The 25814-nt window shown below is 58.6% G+C and overlaps 2 protein-coding genes across 18 annotated transcripts in view; both read right to left on the bottom strand.

Annotated features, from left to right (window-relative positions):
- Positions 1-5969, bottom strand: part of Baiap2l2 (BAR/IMD domain containing adaptor protein 2 like 2) — a 28260-nt gene extending 22291 nt beyond the window's left edge. The window contains exons 1-4 of the mRNA XM_048807926.1: positions 5723-5969; positions 4649-4724; positions 3693-3779; positions 3261-3322 (exon numbers count right to left, since the gene is read on the bottom strand). Of these exons, the coding sequence (XP_048663883.1) occupies positions 3261-3322; positions 3693-3779; positions 4649-4724; positions 5723-5773 (276 nt within the window). The 5' untranslated portion in view covers positions 5774-5969. The remainder of the gene's footprint in view (positions 1-3260; positions 3323-3692; positions 3780-4648; positions 4725-5722) is intronic.
- A 673-nt stretch (positions 5970-6642) lies between these two features.
- The window catches only part of Pla2g6 (phospholipase A2 group VI), a 49319-nt gene continuing 30147 nt past the window's right edge, over positions 6643-25814 (bottom strand). For 10 of the 17 annotated variants that reach the window (XM_048801469.1, XM_048801494.1, XM_048801529.1 and 7 more), the window contains 14 exons: positions 23502-23598; positions 22278-22460; positions 18639-18747; positions 17543-17707; positions 16779-16895; positions 15916-15994; positions 14739-14902; positions 12955-13105; positions 9993-10129; positions 9496-9650; positions 7988-8155; positions 7706-7838; positions 7516-7589; positions 6643-7378 (listed from right to left, as the gene is read on the bottom strand). In XM_048801469.1, coding sequence (XP_048657426.1) covers positions 7202-7378; positions 7516-7589; positions 7706-7838; positions 7988-8155; positions 9496-9650; positions 9993-10129; positions 12955-13105; positions 14739-14902; positions 15916-15994; positions 16779-16895; positions 17543-17707; positions 18639-18747; positions 22278-22460; positions 23502-23598 — 1909 coding nt within the window. In that variant the 3' untranslated portion in view covers positions 6643-7201. The remainder of the gene's footprint in view (positions 7379-7515; positions 7590-7705; positions 7839-7987; positions 8156-9495; positions 9651-9992; positions 10130-12954; positions 13106-14738; positions 14903-15915; positions 15995-16778; positions 16896-17542; positions 17708-18638; positions 18748-22277; positions 22461-23501; positions 23599-25814) is intronic. The other 7 variants (XM_048801535.1, XM_048801515.1, XM_048801541.1 and 4 more) reach the window with 5 other exon arrangements.

Below are 25814 nucleotides of genomic sequence, written 5' to 3'. Positions count from 1 at the left end.
TCCTCCTGCCTCAGCCTCCAAGCCCCTGGGATTGCAGGTGTGCGCCATCCCGCCTGGCTGTTTAATCCTATGTGTCTCTAGAGAGCTCTCTGTGTGTAGCTGTGCACAGGGACAGCTGTGTGTTAGTGAGATGCAGGTATGGACGTGTGTGAGGAGGTGTCCACACGTGCACAGTGCAGGCCACTGGGAGAGCTGGAAGCACAGGTCAGTGCAGCAGCAGCGAAGGCTCCTTGAGCCAGACTGTGGTCTCAGAATACCACTGGCCAATGAAACCAAAGACACTAGGCTTTGTGGAGAAAGTTAGATTCCCGTTTAAAGCAGCAGAGGAGCGAAAGAGGCCAGGGCTCCTTGTCTTGCAGGCTAGCAGAAAAGCTGTCAAAGCCACTGGAGTCCTTCCAAAGTGGAAGGACCAGGCAGACAGAGGAGGCCACCACTGGCCAGAGAGGTACACTTTCACCTCCCTGCAGATAACGGTTGCAAAGGACCGAAGCACATCTAATGGGCTCAGATCTACATACAAGATTTAAGCCTGGACTGGACCCCAGGGCCTCGTGCGAGCTGGGCACGTGCTCCATCCTGAGCTACACCCCAGCTCTGATGCTAGTGAAAAATCAGATGTGTCCCCGCAGGGGAGGGGACAGGAAGCAAATTCACTCCTGAGGACTGATGAGTTAAAGGGAAGGGTTGAGCCTTTCTCCGGCTTCTCCCATGTGAACCGTGCGGCTGGGGGCAAAGAGCAGGCGGGGCAGCCTTGTCCACAGGTGTTTCCCTGTGCTCTGGGCACAGCGCCGTGACTGGATGTACAAATGGCCTAGACACACTGCTGTCCCTGAGTCTGGCCAATGTGCTGGGACAGAGGAGGCCGAGCAAGCCTGCGCAGGACGGGCACCTGCTAAGCTTCACGGGGAACCTAGGGTCTGCGACTTTTATCTGTGGGAGCCAAGTCACCCTGCCCAGGTCTCCCACAGACAGAGAAAGGAAAAGAAATGGACGCAGAGGACCAGCAGGTTAAGAGAAACTCCAAGCTATTTTTTATAAGAGTGAAACCTCTTTCCCGTGTCGCGGGATGTCCATGCAGGGGACAAACAGGAAGGAACAAAGCGGGTGTCAGCTCAGGCCAGAGGCCCCTTCTGGGGACGGGGAGGAGGAAGGGTCTGGGAGTCTGGCCTCCTTCCACCCCTGAGAGCAGCCTCCGGGCTGGCTGGCCTCACCAGCTCTGATTTGTTCCACGGGAGTCCCTGTATCTGGTTTTTAGTTTACAATTTTTAAAAGTCGGAAACAAAACCACAACAACAAAACCACTCGAAGCCAACACCTCGCACACCCGAGCCAGGTCCTGTCCCTTCTTGCTCAAAATCCACAGTGGTGGCATTTTCGTAGAGAGGACAGCTATCAGTGGCCCTGGTGCCGGCCCGTCACCCCCCACGGCCTGCGCTGCCCACTGCAGCTGTGGAACTCTCCACGGCGTCCCCTTGGCTCGCCAGCTCTCCCGGGCACCTCCTGGCACACCCCCTCACCACCTGCAGGCCTCTCTCATATTTTCTGGTCATATTTTCCTTGAGCGCCGGCCAAAAATGGCCCCAGACACCGCTACGGGCCCTCTCTTCTCCACAGCAGGTTTGCACCTAATGCGTCCACACAGCCGCAGCCAGGCTTGTCTGCCCCTCGGTGGGGACAGGGCTTTCTGCTGCTGGGCCTCTGGTGCCCGATCAGTGCCTGGCACTGAGCTCCAGGTGGAGGCGACTGTGACACTGTCCTACCTGGCATAGCCCTGGCTGGGGGCCTGCCCAGTGTCACAGCCAAGACACCGTGCCTGGAGAGGGCAGCTCTCCTTACAGAGCAGGCCTGGGTGACGCTCACCCCTGGCCAGCACAGGTGTACCACAAGTGGCTCCACAGGACAGGACAGGAAGCCATAGGCTTCATAACCACTGCCCACCCCGAGGGGCCGTGGGGCTCAGAGCCACACCCCAGTGTCCAGGGAGGGCTTGAGCCCTGGGCCCGGGGCGTGGTGCTCCTGTGTGGATGTGATGCACACTTTTTGCTGGTAAAATTGGTCTCTGCACCAAACAGGTGGCATCTTACAAAGAGCACCCTGATTTCCACGGACCCCTCACCCCGTCTGGGGACAGTTGATTGACTTTCCTTCTGAGCCCCACACCACCGCACCCTCAGGCCCACCCTCTCCCCACTCTGCCAGCCTCTGGGCTCTGCCTTACTTCCGCCCGGAGCTGGGTCCTTCCGGAAGGCTCTCTGCTCCCCTCCACCTAGCCAAGCTCCTTCCACACTCCGTGAAGCCCTGCTGGGACCCCCAGATCCTGGAGCTACAGGGAAAAGAAGACCCCCCCAGCCCCTGCTCAGCCCCCCGTGTCCAGGTGAGCTGAATCCCGCTGCTGGTCATTCAGCTGAGGCTCGGCAGGGCGCGGGGTCACGGGGGTCACGAGGGTCACGGGGGTCACGGGGGAAACAGTTCACACTTACTAACTCATTCCATCCACCTGGGAGCCCTACAAGGCAGGTAAACTGAGGCACGGTCAGCGACTGGTGGTGCTGGACTCTGAGCCCAGTGTTTGGGCTGCGGCGCTCCCTTTCCTAACTGCCACGTGCCAAGAGCAGTTAGAGGCACCTGTGGGGTCAGCAGGGAGGGGTGGCTACAACTGCTGGGGGTCAGGGGAGGGGTCATGGAGGAAGGGACACCATGCTGGGCAGTGGGGGAGGGGCTGGCCATTCTAGGCTGGGATAACAGCAGGACAGCAGCCCAGTGCAGAAGGCTAGCTCTTCCAGGAGGCTGGGCTGTCACTGGGGGTCTGGGCTGCTGGGTCAGTGGGAGCCCATGTTTAGTCCTGAGGGTGGCCGGGGCATGGAAGGGTTCTACTCCTGAATGAGATGGTCCGATCAGGGTGCTGCTCCCTGAGAGGTGGCGTGAGCAGGAAGGGACGGGCGGGACTGGTGCACCGGGCAGTGGTCCCTTCCCTTCCTAGCTCCCCCTCTCTCTGGGGGAATAGCCAGGACTGGTTCTCTGAGAATCAGTCTCCTCTTCTGTAAAGTGGGGATGGAAATGGCCCGGGCCTTCTGGTGGCCCAACCAAGCCATCGCAGGACATGTGCCCGCAGAACCTGGCCAGGGCAGCTGCTGGGAAGAGTGGCCTTTGTCGCATCATTCAGAGCCAGGTGGGGGCAGGAGGTCCTACCTGAGAAGGCTCTGGGGGTGGAAACACAGCCCACTTCTTGAGTGACCCCAGGCCTGGTGACCGATACTCACCACCACCTCCAGGTCTGAGTTCAAGTGCCGCTGGGTGTCCGACATCTGCACCAAGATCTCCCCTAGGGGCAGGAGGGGCATGGCTTTAGTGTGGGGGAGCCTGCCCCACCTGCCCTCTTCCCACACCCGAGGCTGGATTTGGGGACCAAAGTCCAGGGATTTCCCATGTAGCTCTTGGGACTCTGCCACCCTTGTCCCAGCCCTGCGGCAGCCTGGAAAGGAACAGGGAGGAGCTTGGGCTCCAAATCAGCATCTGGGCTCAGAGCTGCAGGCTGGGCCAGGGCCTGTGGGGTGGGGACTCCTGGAATGGCCAGTGTGTAAAAGGACCCCACTGGGCCCCAGAATGTGGGGCCTGGGCTTGAGGGGGGCATCAGTAACACAGGTGGGAGGCCCAGACCCGAGAAATGGGGGGCAGTGGAGGTAGTGCCTCACCCAGAATCTGCGAGGTGGAACTCTGCAAGGCCTGCTCCCCAATCTTCTGGATGGCCCTGAAGTACACCTCAGCTGCCTCGGACAGGGCTACAGGAGAAAGGGGGGGGACGTCCAGCCCAGCCCCAGCCCGGCCTCTGACCCCGCCTTCTGGGTCTCCCGCTTTGGTCAGAAGAGTGTGTGTGGAGGGGACCTTCTGGGGTCTGGAGTGTGTGTGGGTGAGAGGGAGGAGTGCCCTGGGCAGAGTGTGGCATTGACCAGGGGCAACAGAGCGGGCTCTGCTCCAGCCTGGCACTGAGCAGGATGCTCCGTTGTGTCCGTTGCAGGTGGGTGCAGCCTCTGTGTGTGCCCGTGACGAGGGTGTGCACAGGTGTGTGGAGAGGCTCGGGACAGGGCTTGGCATGGGGTGGGGCAGGGCTTGGCATGGGTTGGGAGAGCAGGACTTGATTCTGTGGTCCCAAGAGGCAGGGGCAAGTGGTGGCCTCAGCTTCTACCTTGTTGGGTGCTGAGAGATGGGAGTGGCCACACGGGGCAGGTGAGGGTGACTGTCCACACAGGGGTGCTGCAGTGTACCTGCAAGTGTGGCCAGCTGTGGTGTGAGGCTGGGTGCAGAGGTGGCACTGGGTCTGGGAGTGGGTTTTGTAGATGGCATACGGGTGACACAGCAATGAATGTCGGGGTGTGCACTTGACTCTGAGGGACCCGCAGGGCCTGGTGCTCACTCCCAGGGGCATCTCAGGGCACAGGGGGTGTGGACTGGGATCGAGGGGCAGAGACTGCACAGGAAGGGCTGGGCGTGGCCCCTCTGGCTGCAGCAGAGCAGGTGAGGTGCATGGGGCTGAGGCTGAGCCCCACGTCTCGTGAGGGCTGCAGAGAACTTGGGCTGGAGCTCAGGGGACTGAAGCAGGTGGGCGAGGCCGAGCGGCGGGGCGCCTGGGCGCCTGAGGCAGGGCACTCACCGTGAAAGGCCCGTAGGTAGTTGTTGCCCAGGTACACCAGGTTCTCCAGGGCAGGGTTGAACTGCTCCATGATGCTCTGGACCCAAGGGCAAGGGAGGCAGGGCACGGAGATGAAGAGAGGGTCAAGGAGCAGGGGCATTGCCCCGCTGAGAAGCCTCCGGCCTCCGGGAGCCGCCCAGAGACCTGGGGTGACTCACGACCTGGCTCTCAGCTGCAGGTCCCTCAGAGGCCACTTGGGGAGGCCCATTTTAGGCCAAGGTCCCCTCACAGCCAGCCCCTGTCCTCATCACACCTGCCCCGGCTCCGGGGATTGCCTACTTCAAAGATTCTCCTCCTCCCTGGGCTGAGCCTGTCCATGGGCTATGGCCCTGTCCGCGTCCAGGTCTCACAGGGCTGAACAGATGGTGCTGCTGAAAGTCACCTCAGGGGTGGGGGTCAATCTTGTCCTTCTCAAAGAGACCCCTGGGTCACTGTGTGTTACACTTTGTGATAGTCCAAGCCTTGGCCTTGGACTTGAACTTGTGTCTTGATTCAAATCCCTTCTTTTGTGACCTTGAACAAGCTGTTTAACCTCTGTGGTCTCCGTTTTCTTATCTATCAGACAGGGTGGTTATTTCCTACTTCACAGGTAGGGTGATGTGAGGCTTACATGTAAAAGGGCCCTGTGTACAGCAGGAGCTCAATAAGTGCCTATGGCAATGGTGGCAACCTCCGGAGATGAAATAGTTCTGACTGAGATGCTTAGAAATGGGAGAGACAGAGACAGAGAGCCCCCATTCCCCATGCTGGGCCAGCTCCCCCCATCGGGACTCCCATCTCGGCTCAGCTCCTCTGCCCTCTGCGCGCAGCTACAACCTGCCGGGCCTGGGCCCCGTCCTCCTTGTTGAGAGCAGGTGCAGTTGGGGTCCTGTTGGGTGGTGTGGCTGATGGCTCCAGGAATGCCCACTCCCTTGCCCACTGCTTGCCCAGCCTGGGCCCAGGCCCTCCTTCCCAGAGCACCTGCAGCCTGAGGCTGCCCCCTGCTCCTGGAGCAGGCCTGACCTCCACACCTGGCCCGGGCTGCCACATGCTCACCTTGTAGATGGCCATGGTGGACCTGTAGAACTGGTCCATCTCGGGTGCCATTAGGGTGGCTGTGCCGGTGCTGAGCAGGGGACGGGGAGCACTGAGGGTCGGTCTCTACAGGCACCCGGGGTTCAGTGGGCAGCGAGGAGGCTGCAGAGTGCGGCCTGCAGATGGAGGCCTGCCTGCAGATGGAGGCCTGCCTCAGAGGAGGAGGCCGCTTAATTATTCACCAGCCGGGGACGTCAATGCGATCTGGGGTGTAACCAGATCCGGCGGGGAAGGCATCCTGTGACGCGGGTGGGTTCATGTGACCTGCCCTTCAATTATTTACCCCAACGAGGGAAGGCCAGTGGGCATGCGTGCACCGGCCACTCTTCCCAGTCACCTCCTCTTCCAGGACCCCCGGCCCTGGGGAAACCCTGTCCTGCCACCCACCTCCCCAGGGCCCTGCCTGACGCACTCCTCTGGGCCTCCTGGGAACGCCTGGCAGGAGGCCAGCTCGCAGGTGAACCATCACTGTCCTCGGACCTTGTCTCTGCTCTGAGCCCCTCAGAGCTGCCCCTCGAGGGGCTGTGGCCGCTGAGGCACATCCTCTACTCCTCCAAAGGCCGTAGGGGAGGCGCAAACCCAGTCTCCAAGACCTGCTGCTCGCCGTCTCACCATCCCCAGGTCCCTGCCTTGCTCCATCTCCAGCGGCTCTCTGCCTTCCCTCACCGTGAGGACGAAGGCCCTGGGGCCTGCCTGGGGAAAGTGGGCCCAGAGCTGCCTCTGGACACCCCGTTGGCCTGTTCAGGGGAGGCCCTGAGGAGAGACTTGGTGTCCCTTACCCAGAGGGCCCAGAAAACAGGGCACAGGAAGAGGCCAGGCCAAGGCTGAGGGAGCGGGGTGGGGACAGGGCACCCACACCACAGGCTCACAACACAGGCGAATTTCAGTCCAAGCCATTTATTTCACAGTTTGGGGGCCCCTGAGCCCCTCACCACTCTCAAGCCACTTCCAAAGGGAAGATGTGAACTCACAGGGTAACCTTTGAAAGCTGGGAGGGCTCTCGGGGTGGGGCCAGGGGGTGGGGCCAGAGGGTGGGGTGACTGGTGTGTGCTGAGGGGCAAAGTCAAATGGGGCACGCGGCTCCTGGAGCCCGGGCTTCCCTGCTGACAGGGTGGGGGGCCCCATTTCTCCAGGACGGTGGGCTGCAGTTGCTGGGGACTGAGAGCCGCGCAGGCCCCTGGGAGGCCGGCTGGAGACACACTGGGCACCCTTAGTGTTAGCGGCTGGGCGCGGGGCCACGGGCCAAGTCGGGTGTCCTTCACAGTCGGGAAGCGGGCCGAGGGACCCTGGGCTTTCTGGGTCTGGAGTGACAAATGGTGGGGAAGGCGGTGGGGAGAGGCCTTCAGAACCAGCCTCAGGCAGGAAGGCGCAGGCTCCGAGCCCCAGTCCCTGGACGATGGAGCCGTGGGGCCCTGGCTCCGCGCCACGTGGTGGGTGGCCTCACCCAGCTTTGCAGAGGGGCCGGGAGGGGCTCAGGGCGAGAGCAGCAGCTGGACGAGCTTCTGGAACTGCTCCCGGTGCTCGTAGATGTAGACCTCGGTCTCCCAGAGCGCGTTGATCAGCACCGCGTCGCTGACCTCGTCCAGCATGATGTCCGTGCCCAGCTGGGGGTTCAGTCTGTACAGACAAGGAGGTGTCACCGGGGGTGCCTGGCCTGGGAGGGGACAAGAGCTGGGACTGGGAGGGCTGTCTCCAGGGGTAGGAAAGCCCAGGCCGCCGGCTGGGGCGGGGTGGGCGGCCCGGCCTGGCCTCACCTGAAGTACTGAATGCCGACCATCTCGCACCAGGCCCGCGCCCGGTCCACAGCCCGCCCATCTGGATCTGTGCACTGGGGAGACAGCCTCGGTGAGAGCCTGAGCCTGGCCCTGGCAGCCCTGGAGCCCCCCAGACATCCCTGGGCTCTAGCTGCCCATCAGCGAGTCCCTCCCCAGGCCTGTGACTGGCCTTGGTTTCCCATGTGGCTCAGCAGTCTGTTCAGGGTCACTGAGTGGCAGCGTGTGCAGCAGCTGATGGACAGGCCTCCCTGTCCCGCCCCACAGCTCTTGTCCGTGTGTATTCTGGGCTTCCACACAGGGTTCTGGGGGGGAAAGGGACCCACAGCTAAAGGACATCTGAAAGAGCTGGCCAAAGAGGACCCACAAAGCCTGTCATTTCGCCCCTCGTGGAGGGGCTGACCTAGCTGGAAACCCCGAGGGAAGTGGGCCTGGGGGAGAGGCCCACACTCACACAGTCCACCACCATCTTGCCCAGCTCCTTGGCCCCAAAAACAGTCTTGGCTAGTTCCCAGGGGTTGCTGGGGCGGAAGACATCCACACAGGTCACAGGCACCTGTGGGGACCTCCCAGTCCCCAAAGAGACGACGATGGAGAGTTTCTTCACCTTGTTGGCCTGACCCTGTAAAGAGCAGGACGAGGGGAGTCAGAGGGGACGCTCACTGGACAGTCAGAGCGAGGCCCTAGGCCAGGGGCTGGGAGCGCAGTGCACCTGGGGCTAAGCCACCGGTCCTGGGTGCCCTTGCAGGCAGGGTCTGGCCAGGGCTCAGCTATAGCCCCTCTGCTGGAAGGGCTGGTGTGGGCACCACCGTGGTCTACTGGAAAGCACCCTAGGTCCCTCCACGTCCACCGAGCACGCTCGGCCGGCCACGAACTGCCCCAGACCCAGGCTCCCCAGGGGAGGGCGGGAGGACCCCCTCCCTGTGGACTACAGGTGTCCACACCATTATCCCATAGTCCTCCAGCCCGTCTGTGGCGGGATGGCCACCTCACTTCACAAACGAGGAACCTCTGCGCAGTCTGGGCAGGAGGGAGGCCTTCCTGGGCCACGCAGTGGGATGCAGGGCTGAGGCGTGGACCCGGGGTCCCGGGGGGCCACCTCAAGTTTGCTCAACAACCTCTGTTGCCAATTTGCCAGGTGACAATGGGGTGAACCCTCCTGCTCTGGGCCCAGGCTCCTCATGCTGAATGGTATGTGACTTAGACTGGGTACATCTGAGTCCCCCCACGTCATCTGACTTCTTCAGTAGAAGCCCTGCCTGGTCCGCCCCAGAGGGCAGGTGCTCCCCACCCCAGGGCCGCACTTCGCAGGCTGCCCTTCAGACAACCACGACAGCAGGCACCTCTGGCCACTCAGGCGCTGTTCCAAGGCCTCACAGGCCACCATGTGACCATCCCCGGTGGGCACCATCTTCACCCAGCTCAGCAGCTGGCGCCAAGCAGGGGCAGAGGCAGCCGAGCCCCCCGCTGCCCCACACTGCCTCCCCGGGGCACCAGGCCTCCCGCCCTGCCCCAGCTCCTCAGGGTGGGGCGGCTACTTGTCCTTCCGACACTATCACTGACTCTGCACCTCTCCATCCCCAAAAGCCTCGGGACAGGTCTTCTCAGGCGCGGAGCAGAGACGAGCCACCTGACAGCCCCACCTGCGCTCCATCAGCACCTGGGAGCCTAGAGGGTGTGACCCGAGGGTGTGCTCCTCAAGGGCAGGCCCACAGCCTGGGCTGGGCAAGTGGCGGGTCCACAGGACTCACGCTGCCGCCACTGACGGCAGACGGAGTTAGCGGATGGCAGGATCCTCACACAGGGCTGCCTGGACCCCAGGGTCCCTCTTACCACAGTGCTGCAGGCTGGAGCCCAGGTGGCCAGGATCAAGCGGGCACCACACAGCCCTCCAGGGCCGAGCAGGAGTGGGCCATCGTGGGCCATCGCCCAGCCTCCCCCCGGGCCTGAGATGGTGCTCACCTTGCGGATCAGGTCCTGGTTGTACTCGTGGATCTCAGTCATGGCGTCCAGGGTGGGGTTGTTGGCCAGCAGGCCGCCATCCAGGAAGCGACCATTGGGCCGGAAGTAGGTGGGGGCCGCCCCGCTGCTCCGGGCTGCTCGCCACACCAACTGGTCTGGGGACAGGGAGGAGGGTGGCCGAGTGACACAGGGATGGCAGAAGCTTATGCATTCCAGATCTCAGGGCGCGCGTGTGTATGCGGGAGGGGGTGCAGAAAGAGGGGACCTGGGACTCTCCGTTACCCCAGGCCCTGGCCTCCTGGGGAAGGCAAGTGCCACCGAGGACCTCCTGGGGCCTCCGCTAGCCTGCCAGGGCCTGCCAGCTCCCTGTGCCCGTCCTCAGCCAGGCAAGGCCAGGGCGATGGGGGGCTGCAGGGGTGCGGAGCCCGATGGCAAGCCTGTCACTCCCACTCCCACTCCCACCCTGCGGCCGCGCGGATCCATGAGATGGCCTTAACCTGCGGGGTGAGTCGGGGGCTTCAGGTTGGCACTGGGGCTGAAGCGAGGCTCCCTGGAGGCCTCCGGGGCCTCGTAGTTCCGGAAGAGGTGGAGTTCGGCTGGCTGCCGGTCAGACAGCGTCCCGGTCAGCATCACCCTGGGGAGAAACACACAGGATGGGCATCTCCCCCAGCTCTCCCGGCTGGCACTCAGCTGCTGCCAGCTGCCCCCAGCCACCACCCTCCCCGCACAGATGTCCCCTGCACACTGCGGGCGGGCAGATCCACACACCTTGCTGAGGCCACCTGGGGTCAATCCTCAGGCCCAGTGACCTGCTTCTGTGAGTTTGTCCTAAGAATGTGCCACACGGGTGGCAGTGTCCATTATTAAAGCAAAACGTGCCCATCAGTGGGACAGTTCCAGATACTGCAGCTCATCCCCCAGGGGACAGGTGGGGCTGCAGAAGGAGCTGGGAGGCTTCATGTACGAGGGTGGGAGGCCAAGTCGCAGGACTGCATAGAGAAGGCTGGGGCCTCTCTGCAGGGTCAGAGGGCGAATCTGAAAGGCCCCATGGTGGCGCTTGGTAGCAGGGATCTGACTTCGGGGTGGGGATTACTTGGAAGCTGCAGCTCCAGGAAGGCAATGAGAGGAGAACTCACCGTCACCTCTGATGCCTGTCCTTTCCAAGAAACAGATGCCCTTAAGCCTGCTGGCACGGCCCCTCGAAAACTAACAGGTAAGCCAGGCACAGACACGCCTGTCGTCCCAGCGACTTGGGTGGCTGAGGCAGGAGGATAGTAAGTTTGAGGCCAACCTGGGTGACAGCAAGACTCTGCCTCAAAATAAAAATTTTGGGATGGGCTGGGAAGTAGCTCAGTGGCAGCGCACCTCTGGGTTCAATCCCCAGTGCTAAAAACAGAGAAAAAGAAAGGGAACCTGATATGTATCTAGATATCCTGGCTCTTGGATCTGAGACTCGCCCCCTGGAAGATCATCCCAAAGGAACAACCTCAACCAGGATGAGGGCTTCCTGTGACTGGAGCTCACAGCAGTGGGACTGACAGGGAAAGGCCAGCAGGAAGGGCAAAGGGTGAGGAAGAGGGGACTGTTTTGCAACCGTTCAAAAGAGGCTCACAAAGGGAGCTCAGAGGAGCCCAGACATCTGTTATGCCATGAAAAAAACATAAAGGCAAGGGAACAAAAAACTGTACAGGAAAAAGATGCTAGTTTTCCATTCCCAGGAATACTGTGGGAAGATTAGGAAGAATCCTGCCAAAGAAAAAAAACGTAAGTGCTGAAAAACACAGACTTTTTTGGTCCCGGGGATTGAACACAGGAGCCCTCGACGACTGAGCCACATCCCAGCCCTATTTTGTATTTTATTTAGACACAGGGTCTCACTGAGTGGCTTAGCACCTCACTAAGTTGCTGAGGCTGGTTTTGAACTCAAGATCCTTCTGGAAATGGTGTGGCCAGGGCTCTCCCAGAACGAAGACAAGGGGAGTAACTACGTGTAGGAGGTCAACTCTGTTGCGACTCTACAGAACCCCAGTCAGAAGTGTGCTACCGTACGGGGGAGACAAAGGACTAGCACTCCGGGAACAAGCCAGGGACATATAAGACATTGAACCTGCAGTGCTCGGCACTCAGGGCTCAGCCTTTGGATACAAATCTGCTGGGCCAGTGCCCACACAAATAAATGCTGCTTCACGCTGAAAGTCCCATGTCCTGTCTCTCTGTGGGAGAAGCCTGCAACAAAGGACCACGGAGGAAGCAAACAGCTTTATTATGAAAGGAAATTCTCCCTATGCCTCCAGGCCTAGCTCACACTCTGCCTCCTCCAGGCAGGCCTCCCTGACTACCTCACCTCAGTCCACCTCCTTTCTCTTGCTCCTCCAGTCAGCTGACGGACCCTGTTTAACAGCCTGCTCTGTGGCAGGCACTGTGCTTGAATTGGGCTACAAAGAAAATCAAGGGAGCCATGTCCCTGCCTTCCAGAACTCCCAGCCTTGTGGCAACCTTACTGCAGGGTGGGGTGGGGTGCACACTGGGGACTGCAGAGCTTCTGGAACCTCTGCGGCAAGGCTGCCTTGCCTGGCTGCTGTTTTCCAGCTCGTCTCCCACCAGACGGCCAGTGCTCCCAGCCTCTCACCCCCCAGGTGCACCCTCCCTCTTCCCCCCACACAGAGGCTGCAGGGAAGAGGTCCCAAGTGTGCAGCTAGCGGGAACAGCCCCGGCGGGACATCAGACCAGTGGCAGCAAGGAAAGGCGAAGGCGTGGCTGCTGCTTAGGCCCATGGTCACTGGAGGCTGGCTGAACTGAGGCAGGCTTCTGCAGGAGCCCAGGGCTGGGTCTGCAGGACGGTGGGACCCAGCTCTGTGCGGAAGCCAGAGGCAAATCCCTGCTGTGTGTCTTCTCCTTCCCTAGCCCGGCCTCAAGCTCAAGAAGGGGGTCCAGACCTGCCCGAGTCCCACCTCAGGCACCCTTTCCATCCAGCCCCAAGGGAAGGCCCGGATGCTGGGCTTGGTCCTGCAATGACCCTCTTGGGGTTAGGCCTCTCAAATGCTTCCTGGACACGTGACTCTCCTTTAAGCCCCGGCCTCACTATGAGCTCCAGTCTGAGGGCCTTAAAGCAAAGACAGCACCGCGGCTGTCCACTTGACACCAGGCTTCTGAACACGGGAGCAAGCGCTATTTGAGTGTGACAAAGTGTCCAGCCACATGTTGTAAAGGCTGGGGCTCCTTTGGCCTGGGCAGCAAGAATTGTGCCTCCTTCCAGCTTAAGGGAGGCCCAGGCTTTTTCCAGACAGCCAGGCCCCTGGCCAGGTGCAGAGGTCAGGCCCCGCCTTTGACCCAGCCTCCTGCAGGGTCCCTCTGCCCCACAGGCCCAGGGCCCTCCAGGCGACTCCTCCCCGAGGCCACAGGGTCAGAGCTGCAGGCGGAGCAGGGCCCTCTACTAAGGCGCACCGTGGACAGGCTTACTTGGGCTTCTTGACATCGGTCATCTTGGTGTGCTCCCCAAACTCCCGCTTCAGGAACTCTTCCAGGGGCCCGGACTCATAGGGCCGCGAGCCCCGGAACACCTCGTCCTTCATGCGGAAGTACACGCCGCGCATGTAGGCCATGGATTTGCCTAGAACAGGGAGGGGAGCAGTTGGGGGGACCAGGACTCCACAGAGCATCCCGCACACAGGCCGGCACTGGCAGGAGGCAGGGGAGGGAGGCGGTGCATCTTCCATGGAACTGCACCTGAACTTCCGGACCCTTCCTGACATCTTCCCTCCCAAGTAGACAGAAAGCGCCCTCCACAGCCCCAAGGCTCTGGGCCTAGAAGTGTGTTCATAATTTTGCAGTATTTTCTTTAAAGAAAGGCCCTCAAAGTGTCCAAGTGTATAAAGGCCCAATCTGGCGGGGCTGCTCCCCGCAGGAGGTTCTCTAGATAGTGTCTCGGGCCCCTGTCATAGCTGCGGGGCATCTGTAGACCCAGGCTGTGGGATGACGGTCCCTGAAGAAGGTGGCCCTTCCCAGAGAGGCTGGGACTTCCACCAACTCTGCTGGCCCAGGTCTCATGAGGCAGCTGGGCTGGTCCTGAGATGACTCTTCTCTCACAGGAGACCAGAAAGGGGGAGAGAGCTGGGCAGAGCCAGACACCAGACCTGCCTCTGCCCCAACTCACTGGGTGACCTGACCTGGTCCTCAGCTTCCCTGGCTGCCCACCTCATGGCTGTGGTGAGACTCGTCAAAACAAACTTCAACACCCCACAAAACTGCTGAGTGACGGAGTTCCCTGCACCCTGCCAAAGGACCACCCTCCACATGGAGCTCTTGGCAGCCTCCTGGGCAGGCAAAGCCCTGCTCCTGCAGCACCCTGCACCTCCCAGCTTGGCCTCCTCACCTGGCCCAGCAGGTGCCCAGATGCCTGTACCCCCATCGACTGGGTTCCCCGAGACGGGAACTCAGCTCTGCATGTCCAGTGCCTGGCAGAGGCATGGCTCACAGGCCTCGATGGCCCCTACCCTGGGGTAGGGTCCTCCCCTATTGCCTCCAGGGCCTTGGGTCACCAGGATCTAGATTTGGAAAGTGGTCTGGAGGTGGTGACCAGAACCAGGCAAGGGAATGCCAGCCAGGGACGCGGAGGGTGACGCACAGCTGGCGGCAGCTGGGCCCTGACTGAGCCTCACGTGGCTTCAACAGCTCCACAGAGACGCCACTCGAGTGGCGACGTGGGCCTATATGGTGGCCCGTCTAGTATGCCGAGCACCCTGTCACCTCTGCGTGGCTCTGTGGAAGGAGACAGATTCATGGCCCGTGAGGCCTGGGACATAGTGGACATAATGGGTGTGTAGGGGACTGCTTTGGCCTGAGCAATACCAGAGATGAGCTCTGTGACCCTGGGCCACCCTGACACCTGGGACCTTAATTTCCAGGGCCCTCCAGGGCTCTGGCCTTCTGTGACTCCATGGCTCCTCATTCCTGACTGCCCACTCCAGCCACACGTGCAGGGGCGGTGAGGACCAGGGCGCTGCCTTGCAGGGGTGGAGGTGGCAGAGAAAGCTGCAGGACATGGCCTCCTACACTAGCCAAACCCTTGAGCTGAGCCCCCACCCGGCCTTGCTCCGTCCAGCCTGGGGCCGGCCCTACGGCCTGCAGACTCCCTCAGAGCCCACCACCACTTTTTTGCAAGGCTATGCCAATGCACTGGCCCCCATGAGGACAGATAGGACCCACCCTGCCTGCCTGCCCCCTCTCTCAGGGGCTGTGCTCACTGTGCAGAATGGCCAAGGCCAGGATGCCCCCCGTGCTGGTCCCTGCCACCCAATCAAAGAGGTCCTTGGTGGCCACGCCCGAGGCCTTCTCGATGGCGATGAGCAGCTGGATGATGACCAGGCCTTTCACGCCCCCTCCATCCAGGCAGAGCAGGTGGTCGTGGCTGCAGTGAGGACAGTGGTGGTCACGAGGGAGCTGACTTCTGCATGGTCAGCGCGAGCCCCCAAGCACGGGCACCATGGCGCAGGCGGGGACAAAGCCAACGAGGCCTGCCACGGAGCCTCCCTGCGCAGGGCACACGGGGAAGGCCAGGATGCCGCGGGCCAGGCGCCATCCAGGACACGCACACCAGGGTGCCATGAAAATGGGTGATGTCCAAGGTTCACTGACATCTCAGGCAAGGGTGACAGAGCCACAAGATCTGGCTGCTGGCCTGGAAGCCGAGCTGCATCGGATGATAGGAGTGCTGTCCCTGTGGGCTGGGCAGCGGCTGTGCCAGAGAGCAGCAGAGGACCCAGGTCGGAAGGACCCTGGCGTGAGCCTCCATGCTGCACCTTGAGCAGGTCCCTTCCCCTCTCGCGGGCTCAGGCTCTGCATCTGCAAAGCGAGGTTCCCAATCCTCCCTAGGAAGGCCGCTAGAAGGAGGGGAAGGTCACCCCCAAAGAACAACCCGCCAACGTGTGCTAACAGAGGTGGGGAGTCCCGTGGGCTGGAAACCCACTGCCTGTCGCACGCCTAGACCTTCACTCTAGGCACCAGAGCCGGTCCCTTGGGGCAGGACTGGTCCCTCTGTGCCCTCACCCGGGCCTGCCTCCTGGGCCTGGGCGCACAGCTCAGGAAGCCACGACCGTGCTGAGGGAGGGGACGAGGCAGCAGGTGGACACAGAGGGAAGCTGCTGCTGGGATCTCTCCAGAGGGGCCCCTGAGGCCCTCCCGCTCCTCAGACCACGGCAAGGTCAGGACCACACCGTGTTGGCCCTGGCACCCAGCTGCAGGACTACACTGTCCCCAGGACCCTGCACCACTGTCACTAAGGAGCCAATGAAGGCCCTGAGGACTCAGCCTCTGCCATGACTGCAGGAGCGGAAGAGCTGCCTCCCGGGGGCACAGGGGACAGCCTGGGCTGCAGGGGCACCAGGAGAGCTTCACCACGGTCCCCTGCCACGTTGCACTTACGTCCGCTTCTCATCCCTCATGGAGCTCAGGATAAAAGCCGGCTTCCGGGCCCGGGAGATGTGCATGAGGTCCTGCAGTTCTGCGAGGCATAGGGCAGGATGCGCTGGGGCCAGCAGGTCCCTGACCCTGTGCCCCACAGATCCCCAGAGCCAATCTGGAGCTGTGCCCACCCACTGTGCTCCCGCCCACGTCTGAGCCCTGGCCCCAGAGCAGAGCTAAGCCAGGGGCCACAGGCCTGCCAAGGAGATGCCCCACTGCTCTGGGAAGGCTCCCCACCCAGTCCAGCTGCTCCCGGATTCTTCTCAGTGTCTTCCTCCTGAAACCCCAAAGCACGAACTCCCGACGTGCCCTGTTTCTCCATGCGTCAGCTCATGCTGCTGACAGCCACCTTGAGGCATAAGGATCATGCCCAACCTAAGCCAGTGCAGGCCCCAAAGAGGCTCCAGGAGGCTCCGTAACTACCCAAGGTCATTCAGCCAAAGGGCTGTGGAGGAGACTGCTTGGAGCTGAACTACATGAATGAAGGGAGACATCCCAGCAGCTTTTGGACTGCTTGTGTCCTGGTCCCCAGTTGCCTCCAGGCTCAGGTCCACCCATCCAGTCTTCCTCTGTGCCCAAGCCCCCACCCCATGCTCACCCTCGTAACAAGCAGGACAGCCCCCAGTGGCTCTACCCAGCAGGACCATGCGACTGTGACCCTAAAGGCCACTGCAGGGAGGCCACTGGCAGCAAGGCAGGCAAGCTGCACCCAGGCAGGAGCTAGAAGCAGCCAAGGAAGCAGGAGACTGGGCGGGAGGCGGAAGCAGACAGCCGGGGACGGGGCAGGGAGGGCGCTTGTGTGGGCTGGGAAGAGGAGACGGAACCAGAGCTACGGCCAGTGAGGGGCTTGGCTGGCTCCACGGCCTCGCTAGGCTCAGGCATTACCCATGTGCTGCCACAGCCCAGGCCCACTGTCCAGCCTGGAGTGGGTGACTGACTGCCTGCAAGATGGAAAGATACGGGGGGGGGGGGGGGGGCGGTGACTGGAGCTCTCGGGCGACAAGTTGGGGACAGAGGCGGCCGCAGCTGTGTCCCTCCAGAGCCCAGGCCTGGCCAGCGGATCCTCTGCTCACCATCAATCTAGGTCCCTGAGTGGACTAGGTGACAGAAAGCCCGGAGCAGGGTCTGGTCTCGTCTAAGGCTATCTTTGAGGACACCTAGGGTGCACAGGGGCAAATGCTGGCTGCCTGGCCGCACTCAAAAGCATGTAGGTCACTGAAGGGGCCAGCAGGTGGCAGACCAGGCCTCGCACTGGACAGGTTCAAACAAGAAGGCCAGGGGTGTGCGCCTCTCTCAGCTCTCTGCGGGGACAAGGGAGGCCCTGAGAGTGCCCACTTCATGGGTGCCGTGAGCAATACCCAACCCGGGACCATGTCCATCCTCTCAGGGGCGATGGACTGTTGGACCTCAGCCAGGGGCACTCCAGCTCTCTGGGGCCCCTGGGTTGCCACCTGCTGTCATTAGCTAAACCTCGCCTCATCCTCCCCTGCTGCCTTCAACGACTTCCACCCTGGGGCCCTGCTTCTTTCCAGTCGGGACTCTGGCCCAAGGGCCTGGGCACTGCAGCAGAGGGGTGGGCGTGGCCTACCTAGGTTGTTGAGGCTGATCGGCGGGGGCTGGGCTCTTTCCGGGAAGGTGAGGGGGTGAGAGGAAGCCGTGGAGCCCTGCTCTGTGGGAACCTCTTGGAGGAGTGAGACGCGGCAGTTGGCCCCCGCGGTTCTCAGCAGAGTCAAGAGCGCCTTCCTGGTGGCATCTTGTCACGGTTTGGCAGGGGACAGAGATAGTGTCAACATGCAAACAAGAGGCCCCTCCTTCCACACATGGACCCCTGTCCCATCTACCAGGTGACCCAGATGTGGGTGGGGCCACCCTGACAGGGTGTCCCCTCTGTCTGTCTTGTCCAAAGCAGTCTCCTGGGGCCAGATAAGGCGCTGGGGCTGGCCATGGCACAAGGCAGGAGGAGGGCAGAGTCACCCTGCCTGATTATTTTGGGGAATCCCTTCTTTCCTCCCACTTCCAAGGGACCAGGGCTCCCACTTCCACAATCAGCAGCTCTCAAAAATGCCACGTGGATGTTCCTTTCAGAGTTTGAAAGGGACAAACCAGCCAGCCAGCCCTCAGTGGACGGGGTGATGGAAAGGATGCCATGGGAAGCAGCACCCCCATCTGCGCACACCCACCCTCAGGTACACACCCACAGAACCCCACGGCTCCCTAAAACCCTCCATCCTCCAAAGGGGGCCCCAGGCTCCTGTGAGGACCTGCCTCTCGGAGCTCTGGAGCAGGGCTCAGCGGGCAGGGCCGGCACACGCACACTCGCGTCCACAGGGAGGTGCAGGCTCGTGCAGGCATGTGCACACTCGTGCTTGTGCACACTAGAGTGCAGCGCATGCAGGAATCCCACAGCTATTCTGCTGCCACCTGTCCTGTCCCCACCCCCACTGGCAGCCTGAAAACCCTGACATGGGCCAGGGTGCACAGAAGAGGACCCTCGCTCAGCCAGCCCTGGGTGGGCTGCACCCACACTCAGGGCCACTGTCTTGGGGGAAGGAAGTTCCTGGAGTCCCACATGCTCAGGGCCACTCTCAGCAGGCAGCAGCAGGGCCTAGGGCTGGAACTTGCCTCTTCTCAGTCCCTGAACCCAAACCCCGCTGGATTCTGATCCCATGGGTCAGAACACGTACGTCTGCTGATCTTGGAGGCTATGAGAGCAGGAGTCTCCCCAAAGTCATTCGGGACATCCACTTCTGCCCCGAACACAATGAGGGCCTTGATCATCTCCACGTTGTCTTTCTGTTGGGGCAGAAATGCAACAGCTCACGAAACAAAGAGAAAAGGACCCCTTCCTGCCAACTCACTCTGTGGGCCTCTCAGCATGGGTAGAGACATGTGCCCCAGGGGTGTCGGCACTCCAACATCTGTGGCTGAAAATCAGTCCCTTACAAATGGGCTTCAAAGTATCCCCAGATAAAGGCTTAAGAACTCAGGCAGGAACTGGGGGTGACTCACCCAGGCTCCTCCTCCAAGGAAGAAATGTACCTGTGACCCCAACCCAGAAGTCCTGGGGACACTGAAGAGCCAGCTACTGGTGGCTTTCCGGAGCAACAGGAGAGGGTGACTGAGGAACGGGAAAGCCGTCCTCCCCACGGAGTCCAGGGAAACTGAGCACAGCCTCCTGACAGCAGCCTCTAGGGGCAGCTTCCCTCCACAGTGTCGCATTAAACTGGTGGCTGGGCGGAGGGTGGGCATGACCCGGCGGCAAAGGACAAACCAATGCACTGGCTGCCTGCAAATTGAGGCAGTGTATCTCTACAGGATTCCCGTTCCATTAGGGTTTATATGGGTGCAGGAAAATATGGGTTTTAATTACTAGTTGACGTATTTCTCTTGGGGTTTCCTTTTATGTGTGGCACTGGTTTGTCACTTATACTAGTGATAAGAACTTTGCCTTCCAAATAAATTTAAGTAATGTTTTAAAACAAGCAAGTTTGAAGAAGCGATCAAGTACATTGAAAAGGTGCTTGATGAAGATGCCCCAAACAGATGGTATGCAAATGACCAGTGCATCGGGAACAAGGCGCGTCAGCAGTCCTCGAAGTGAGACCTGCGGGTCCCATGAATGCAGAGACCCCTTCACAGGGTTTTCAAAGTTAAAGCTATTTTCAGAAAAAATATCAAGACGTCACCTGCCTTTGGCACCTTGTTTACATTTGCACTAACAGTAGATAAAATTGTTGGTGGCTCAAGAGAGGGTATCAAACTAATAGCCGGCTCATATTTCTTCACTACTACACACTCAAAGTACAAAAGAAGTTTTTGAAAATAAATAAATAAACTAGCTTCACTGAAGAATGCCCTTGAGGGCTGGGGTTGTGGCTCAGCGGCAGAGCACTCACCTAGCAAGTGCGAGGCCCTGGTTCGATCCTCAGCACCACATATAAATAACTAAAATAAAGGCATTGTGTCTACCTACAACCAAAAAAAAAAAAAAAGAAAGAATGCCCTTGATAAAGCATTACAAGAAGAATTACATGGCTGCTTCAGTTACCAGCCCAACTGGCTCCTTTTTTTATGGACATAATTTTTTTTTTCTTTGTGGTGCTGGGGATTGAACCATGCAAGGCAAGCACTCTTATCAGCTGAGCTATAGCCCCAGCCCGTGGACATGATTTTTATTGGAAAGAATGACTGACAGATAAACCAGGAGCGTTCAGCCTTAGACATTCAGGAGACATTTTCCTCAAAAAATGAATGCAGTCAGCCTGTTGTTTCAAGAAAACCAACTGGCAACTTCTTTTTTCCATAATAAAATTGAAGCTTCCAAGAAAAAATAAGAATTTCAGAAAACCTGAATGTGTCATGATGGGCTGAACATCTTCCCCCAATTTAAAGACTTTTCTGATGAGGCAGGTGGCAAGATTCACAAATGTAGGTTTTTGACACAAGGCTGAGCATCCCCTAATCTGAAAGTATGAAATCCAAAATGCTCTAAGATCTGGAATTTGTACCTCAAAGTTTCATATTTCTGACAATTTCATATTTTCAGATTAGGTATAGCCAAAGGGTAAAGTCTATGCAAATATTCCAAAATTAAAAAAAAAAAATTGAAATCTGAAACACTTCTGGGCCTAAGGATTTCAGATAAGGGAAGCTCAACCTATACTGTCCAACGAGACAGGTCAACATTTGGAAGCTATGAAAACTCAGTGCACCAATATTTTCCAAGAATGACACAAAATCCTGCATGGGTAAAAAAAAAACATGCAAAGTACAAGAGATACCAGTGGATATTAAAAAAAAGATTGAAAAGTTCATGGAGATGGTTTCAGATTGCCCATTGCAACTGTGTCAGAAACTGTTACTCGTTGAGTTTGGGTGTAATACTGAACAATATCTACAATTACCCGAAGAGGTACAACTTCACATCTTTTCCAACTATATACCTGTGAGGCCAGACTTTCTTCATACTCTTCAACTAAACAGCATACTGTTTAGAGAATAGGTATAGTAGAAGACATGAGAACCCCTGTGTTTTCTGTGAAGGCAGGCATTAAAAAGATTCACAAAATGTATAATGATATCAACCTTTCGCATTCATCAACTATTTTTTGTTTTGGAAAATAGAGTTGGTTCTCCATGAAAATGTCATTGATGTTATTTGGCATGTGCTTGGTTCATTACTGTTTTCTTTTTTGGGGTGCTGGGGATCTGGGAATCTAACCCAAGGCCTTATGCACACTAGGCAAGTGCTTTACCCCAACCCCTGACCCATTTTTAAATGAATTAATAAATATTTTGAAAATGTCTTAAACTTCTGAAGTAGCAAATATAGATAGAGGAAATTCATATAAATGAAAGTCTCTGGGATCATTAATATTTTTTAAGAGAATAAAGGGATCAAACAGGCCACAGCCTTCGAGAACTGCTTAACTAGATCACTCCAAGGGCCCAGTCAAGAGCTAAAAATGTCCAGTCTTATTTATAGTTTTAGTCTCTTGGGCAACAATGTCTCTGCCACAGTTCTGACCTTTGGTACAAAACAGGATATCTTTGAATTTGTCCTGACTCTACTTCTTTTAGAGTCCCAGGGGTCTTTCCTGTTCTGAGACTCCCTAGACAGATGAACTTTCATAAAGACCCCACGGCACGTGCGCGCACACACACCAATGTGTGCCTGTAACGCATCTTGCGCTCTCTGAGGAACAACATTCCTGATGGAGTCTGAGGAGGCTCGGGGCTTTAGGGCAGGAATTACCCCCCACCCTCTCCATCTGAATAAACCCCACCCCACCCCCCACCATGGCTACTGCTGTCCCAGGGCTTGCGGTCCCCCCTAGGGAGATGAGGAATCCACAGGACAGTCTGAAGGGCAGCAGCACCCTTCCCTGGGTGGCCGCCCCCTGCCAGATACTTCCTATATCCTGCAGATACTGCGCACAGAGCCACCTCCTGCCTGCCATTTAATCATTGTGATGACTTTCCTGGCTGGGCAATGACACCCCATTTTCCAGAGGCTGACAACGGATGAGACTTGCCCCAGACCACAGCTGCTGGCAGCCGGGGTGGGATTCTCCTTCCTGCCACGTGAGTGCTGGGACACAGGAGGACAAGCTCCTGGAAAAAGACGAAGGATGTGTCATTTGGGGCTGAGGGGGGTCACGGAAGGCTTCCTGAGGGAGGAGGCAGCGTCTGAACTGAGCCTTAGAGGGAGAAAAAGACCGTGAGCAGCGGACGGAAGGGAGGCTGAGGGCTGTGAGCCCTGCTCTGAGGTCTCCTGCAGGCCCACCCGGGCAGCCAGGCAGTGGGGCGCGGGGCAGGCTCACCGACATGGCCAGGTGCAGTGGGGTGTTGCCGTTTTCGCCGCGGGCGCCCGCGTTGGCCCCATAGGTCAGCAGCACCATGACGCAGTCGAAGCGGTTGCGCATCACTGCCACGTGCAGGGCCGTGTTCCCCGAGGCGCTGGTGCTGTCCACATTGCAGCCCCGTTTGAGCAGCATACGGGCCATCTGGGGGTGCAGGCCAGGAGGAGTCAGGGGGGAACTTGGGGAGCAGCCGTTGTCCACGGCAACTGGGCACTGTGCTCCCTCCCCGAGAGGCCCTCGGGAATTGAGGCCTCTGGAAAGCTCCAGCAACGCAAGAGTCCAGAGGCAGGTCCCGGTTACAGGGGTGGCCCTAGACCCTGGCTCCTACACCACAGCACCCCAGGAACAAGGGACAAAGAGCCAGATGTGCTGTTTCTAGGGCTTCCGGTCCCTTCCTGGAGCGAATCCCCATCCCTCCCTGCCAAGGCTCCTCTGGGCGCTGTTCCTGAGCTGCTGCCCTCCCTGGGGCCCTGCCAAGGCATCACCCTCACTGGGCCTTGGCAGCCACATCCTTGCTCCCTGCAGTCCTGAAGCAGAGGGGCCAAGGGGACGAACCTGGACTTTGGCACCAGACACACTCTATTCTGTAGATTTGGGACTGCAAGTCCCTACTGCATAGGGTGTGGTGACAGTAAGGAACCATACATGAAAGGGCCTGACTGGTGTGACACTCCGGGTACACAGAGGTCCCCAGAGGCTGGCACCTCCTCCTCCTGGCCTGGCAGGCCTAGAGTAGGCCGGGTCGTGGGCATGCATGCACTATAAATGGCACTTCCTGGTGATGAGACCAGAGGCCCCGATCCCAGCTCAGCTGGGATCACAGTTGGGATGCCCAGCCAGGCACTCAGGGCCAGCTGAGCAAGCACTGTGGCCACCAGCACACCACCTCCTATTTGCGAGGCACTTTACAATTCATGCAGAATGTTCTCAGGCACTACCATCCCACACCTGCAGATAGGCCAGAGGACCCTGCTTCATGGAAAAGAAACCAAGGCACAGAGGGGGGACGCTGCCTCCAGCCAGTGAGCAGCAGATCAAAGACAGGACTTCACCTCTCCTTGGGCTTATCTCCCACGGGCTCACTATGAGACCAGCCCCCAAGGGCCACCTTCAAGATCCTCTGGAGCCTCCTGTCTGCAGGTGCTGACAAACACAGGGCTCTGTCCTGCCCTGGCCCCCGCTCACCTCAGCATTCTTGGCCCAGTGGAGGGGGCTGGCCCCATAGCGAGGGTCCTTGCTGTGGATCTGGTTGCTGTCCATGCTGATGATCATCTCAGCGCACCTGCGGGGAGAGGGCCACGCAGAAGTGAGGAGAGGCAGGCAGCTGGGTGCTGTGTTGGCCGTGACTCGGGGCTTTGCCTACTGATGAGGGTAGTTTCCCCTGCATATAAAGTCGCAATGAAGCCAACCCACTGGCCTTGGCTCTTCGCACTCTAAAAACTCAGGACGCAAAGGCAAAAATAAATCAAGGCAACTATGTTAAAGGAAAAGCTGCAGCTCAGCAAAGGAAACAAGTAACAAAACAAAAAGTAACACGTGGGGGGCGGGGTTGCAAACCACATATCAAGTAAGAGGCTAAGACCCAAGTTTATTGAGAACTCTTGCAACTCAATAGCCAGAAAACAACCGATAAATTGTAATGGAATTTCCTTCCTTTTCTGGCTAAAAAAATAATAATTAATTTAAAAAATCCTAAACAATTGAATCACATATTTTAAACAGATGAATTATATGGCATGCAAATCACATCTCAATGAAGCTGTTAAAAAAAAAAAGAGGGGGCTGGGGCTGGGGCTCAGTGGCAGAGTGCTCACCTAGCACGTGCGAGGCCCTGGGTTCGAATCTCAGCACCAGATAAAAATAAAATAAAGATGTTGTGTCCACCGAAAACTAAAGAATAAATTTTTAAAAATTCTCTCTTTCTTTAAAAATAAAATAAAATAAAGGTATTGTGTCCAACTACAACTCAAAAAAAAAAAAAAGAGTCCAGTTCTAGGGACAGCCTGCCTGAGTTTAACGCCCTTTGCACGAGCGCCTGGCCTTGGGCAAGCTACTTAACCTAAGACTTTGGTCCCTCATCTATAAGATGGGATAAGATACAGCAGCTCACTGGGTTGCTAGGAAATGCACCCAAAGGCGGGGCAGCAGCAGCTGCCATTCGTACCTGTGACCGCCGTGACGGTGGTGTTGGTGCCCCCAGAGTGGAACAAGAGCCTCATCTCCCGACAGCCCTCATGCCAGGGCCAGGAGCCCAGCTCTGGGCTGTGCAGCTGAGCCCACTTCCTCCCCTGGGCTCTCGGGCCTCCAGCTCCAGGGGGCCTCTCGTGGCCAGGCTCGAGCTCCACTCCCCCTGAGCCTTCCCTGAACCCCGCTGCCTGGACACCCTCCTGAGCTCTGAGGGTAACCCGCGTGCCCTCCGTCTCTGCCCTCTCACTACCTGGCCTCACATTTCCCTTCCTCCAGGATGGGGACCTCAACACCTGAGTGCAGGCACACGCCCAGCTCTGGTCAAGGTCACTGAATTGACAGACACAGCAAAGGGGCTGCTAGGCTGAGCCAGGACAGGGGCTCTCAGAACAACTGACACGCAGGACACACGCACTTCTTAGAGAACATGGCCGGCTCCATGTGGAAGCTGTCACCCTGCTGGGTTTAACACAGCACAAGACATTCCCTTGGTCCTCTGTGCAAGGATCCTCCTAGTGTGCTCAGATGCCAGGCCCATACAGGATGGCCCGGGGGGCAGAGGGGAGATGGCTGAGGGGCAGAAGAGGGAGGCATGGGGCAGTGACCAGACTCCTGCACAAAGAAGCCTGGGGTGGTTAGAGGCCAGCAAGAGCTAGGTATGTGTCAGCCCCCTGGGTACAGAAAAGCATCACCTGTCACTTGGTGTCCTTTCAGGTCACAACCCGCAACTAGGCCACCTGACCACTGGGGGTGTTGGTATTTTCTGTAACCATTTGGTCAAGTCTTTCTGACAAGTTCCAGTCCATTTTGGCTGTGCTAGGGAAAATCAAGAAAGCAGGGTTTAGGCTGGGTATGGTGGGGCACGCCTGGAATCCCAGCAACTGGGGAAACTGAGGCAGGAAGATCACAAGTTTGAGCCCAGCCTCAGCCATTTAGCAAGACTCTGTCTCAAATTTTTTAAAAATTTAAAAAGAGTCAGGGATGTAGCTCAGTGATAAAGCACATCTGGGTTCAATTTGTAGTATCAAAAAAAAAGGAGGCAGGTTCATCCCAGCTGAGACAAGACCTCACGAGGGACAATGGTGTCCCGTGGGGCCAGGGAAGTAGGCGCAAGCCGCAGGGAAGGAAAGCCTCCTCGTCTGCACACACGGCCCTCCAGCAGGTTGCACTGCCAGGTTCTGGGTGACTTGGGGTCTCCTGTCCTGCAGCTGCTTGGTTCAGGGCTCATTTTGTTCATTTCTGGAAGGCCACAGGGTCAATGGGCCAATGAAGTCATTCACCCATTCATTCAATCTAGATACCATTCCTGCT

This window comes from Marmota marmota, unplaced genomic scaffold, assembly GCF_001458135.2.
Source record: "Marmota marmota marmota unplaced genomic scaffold, marMar, whole genome shotgun sequence".
Taxonomy (NCBI): domain Eukaryota; kingdom Metazoa; phylum Chordata; class Mammalia; order Rodentia; family Sciuridae; genus Marmota; species Marmota marmota.
This window is presented reverse-complemented; position numbering and strand designations above follow the sequence as displayed.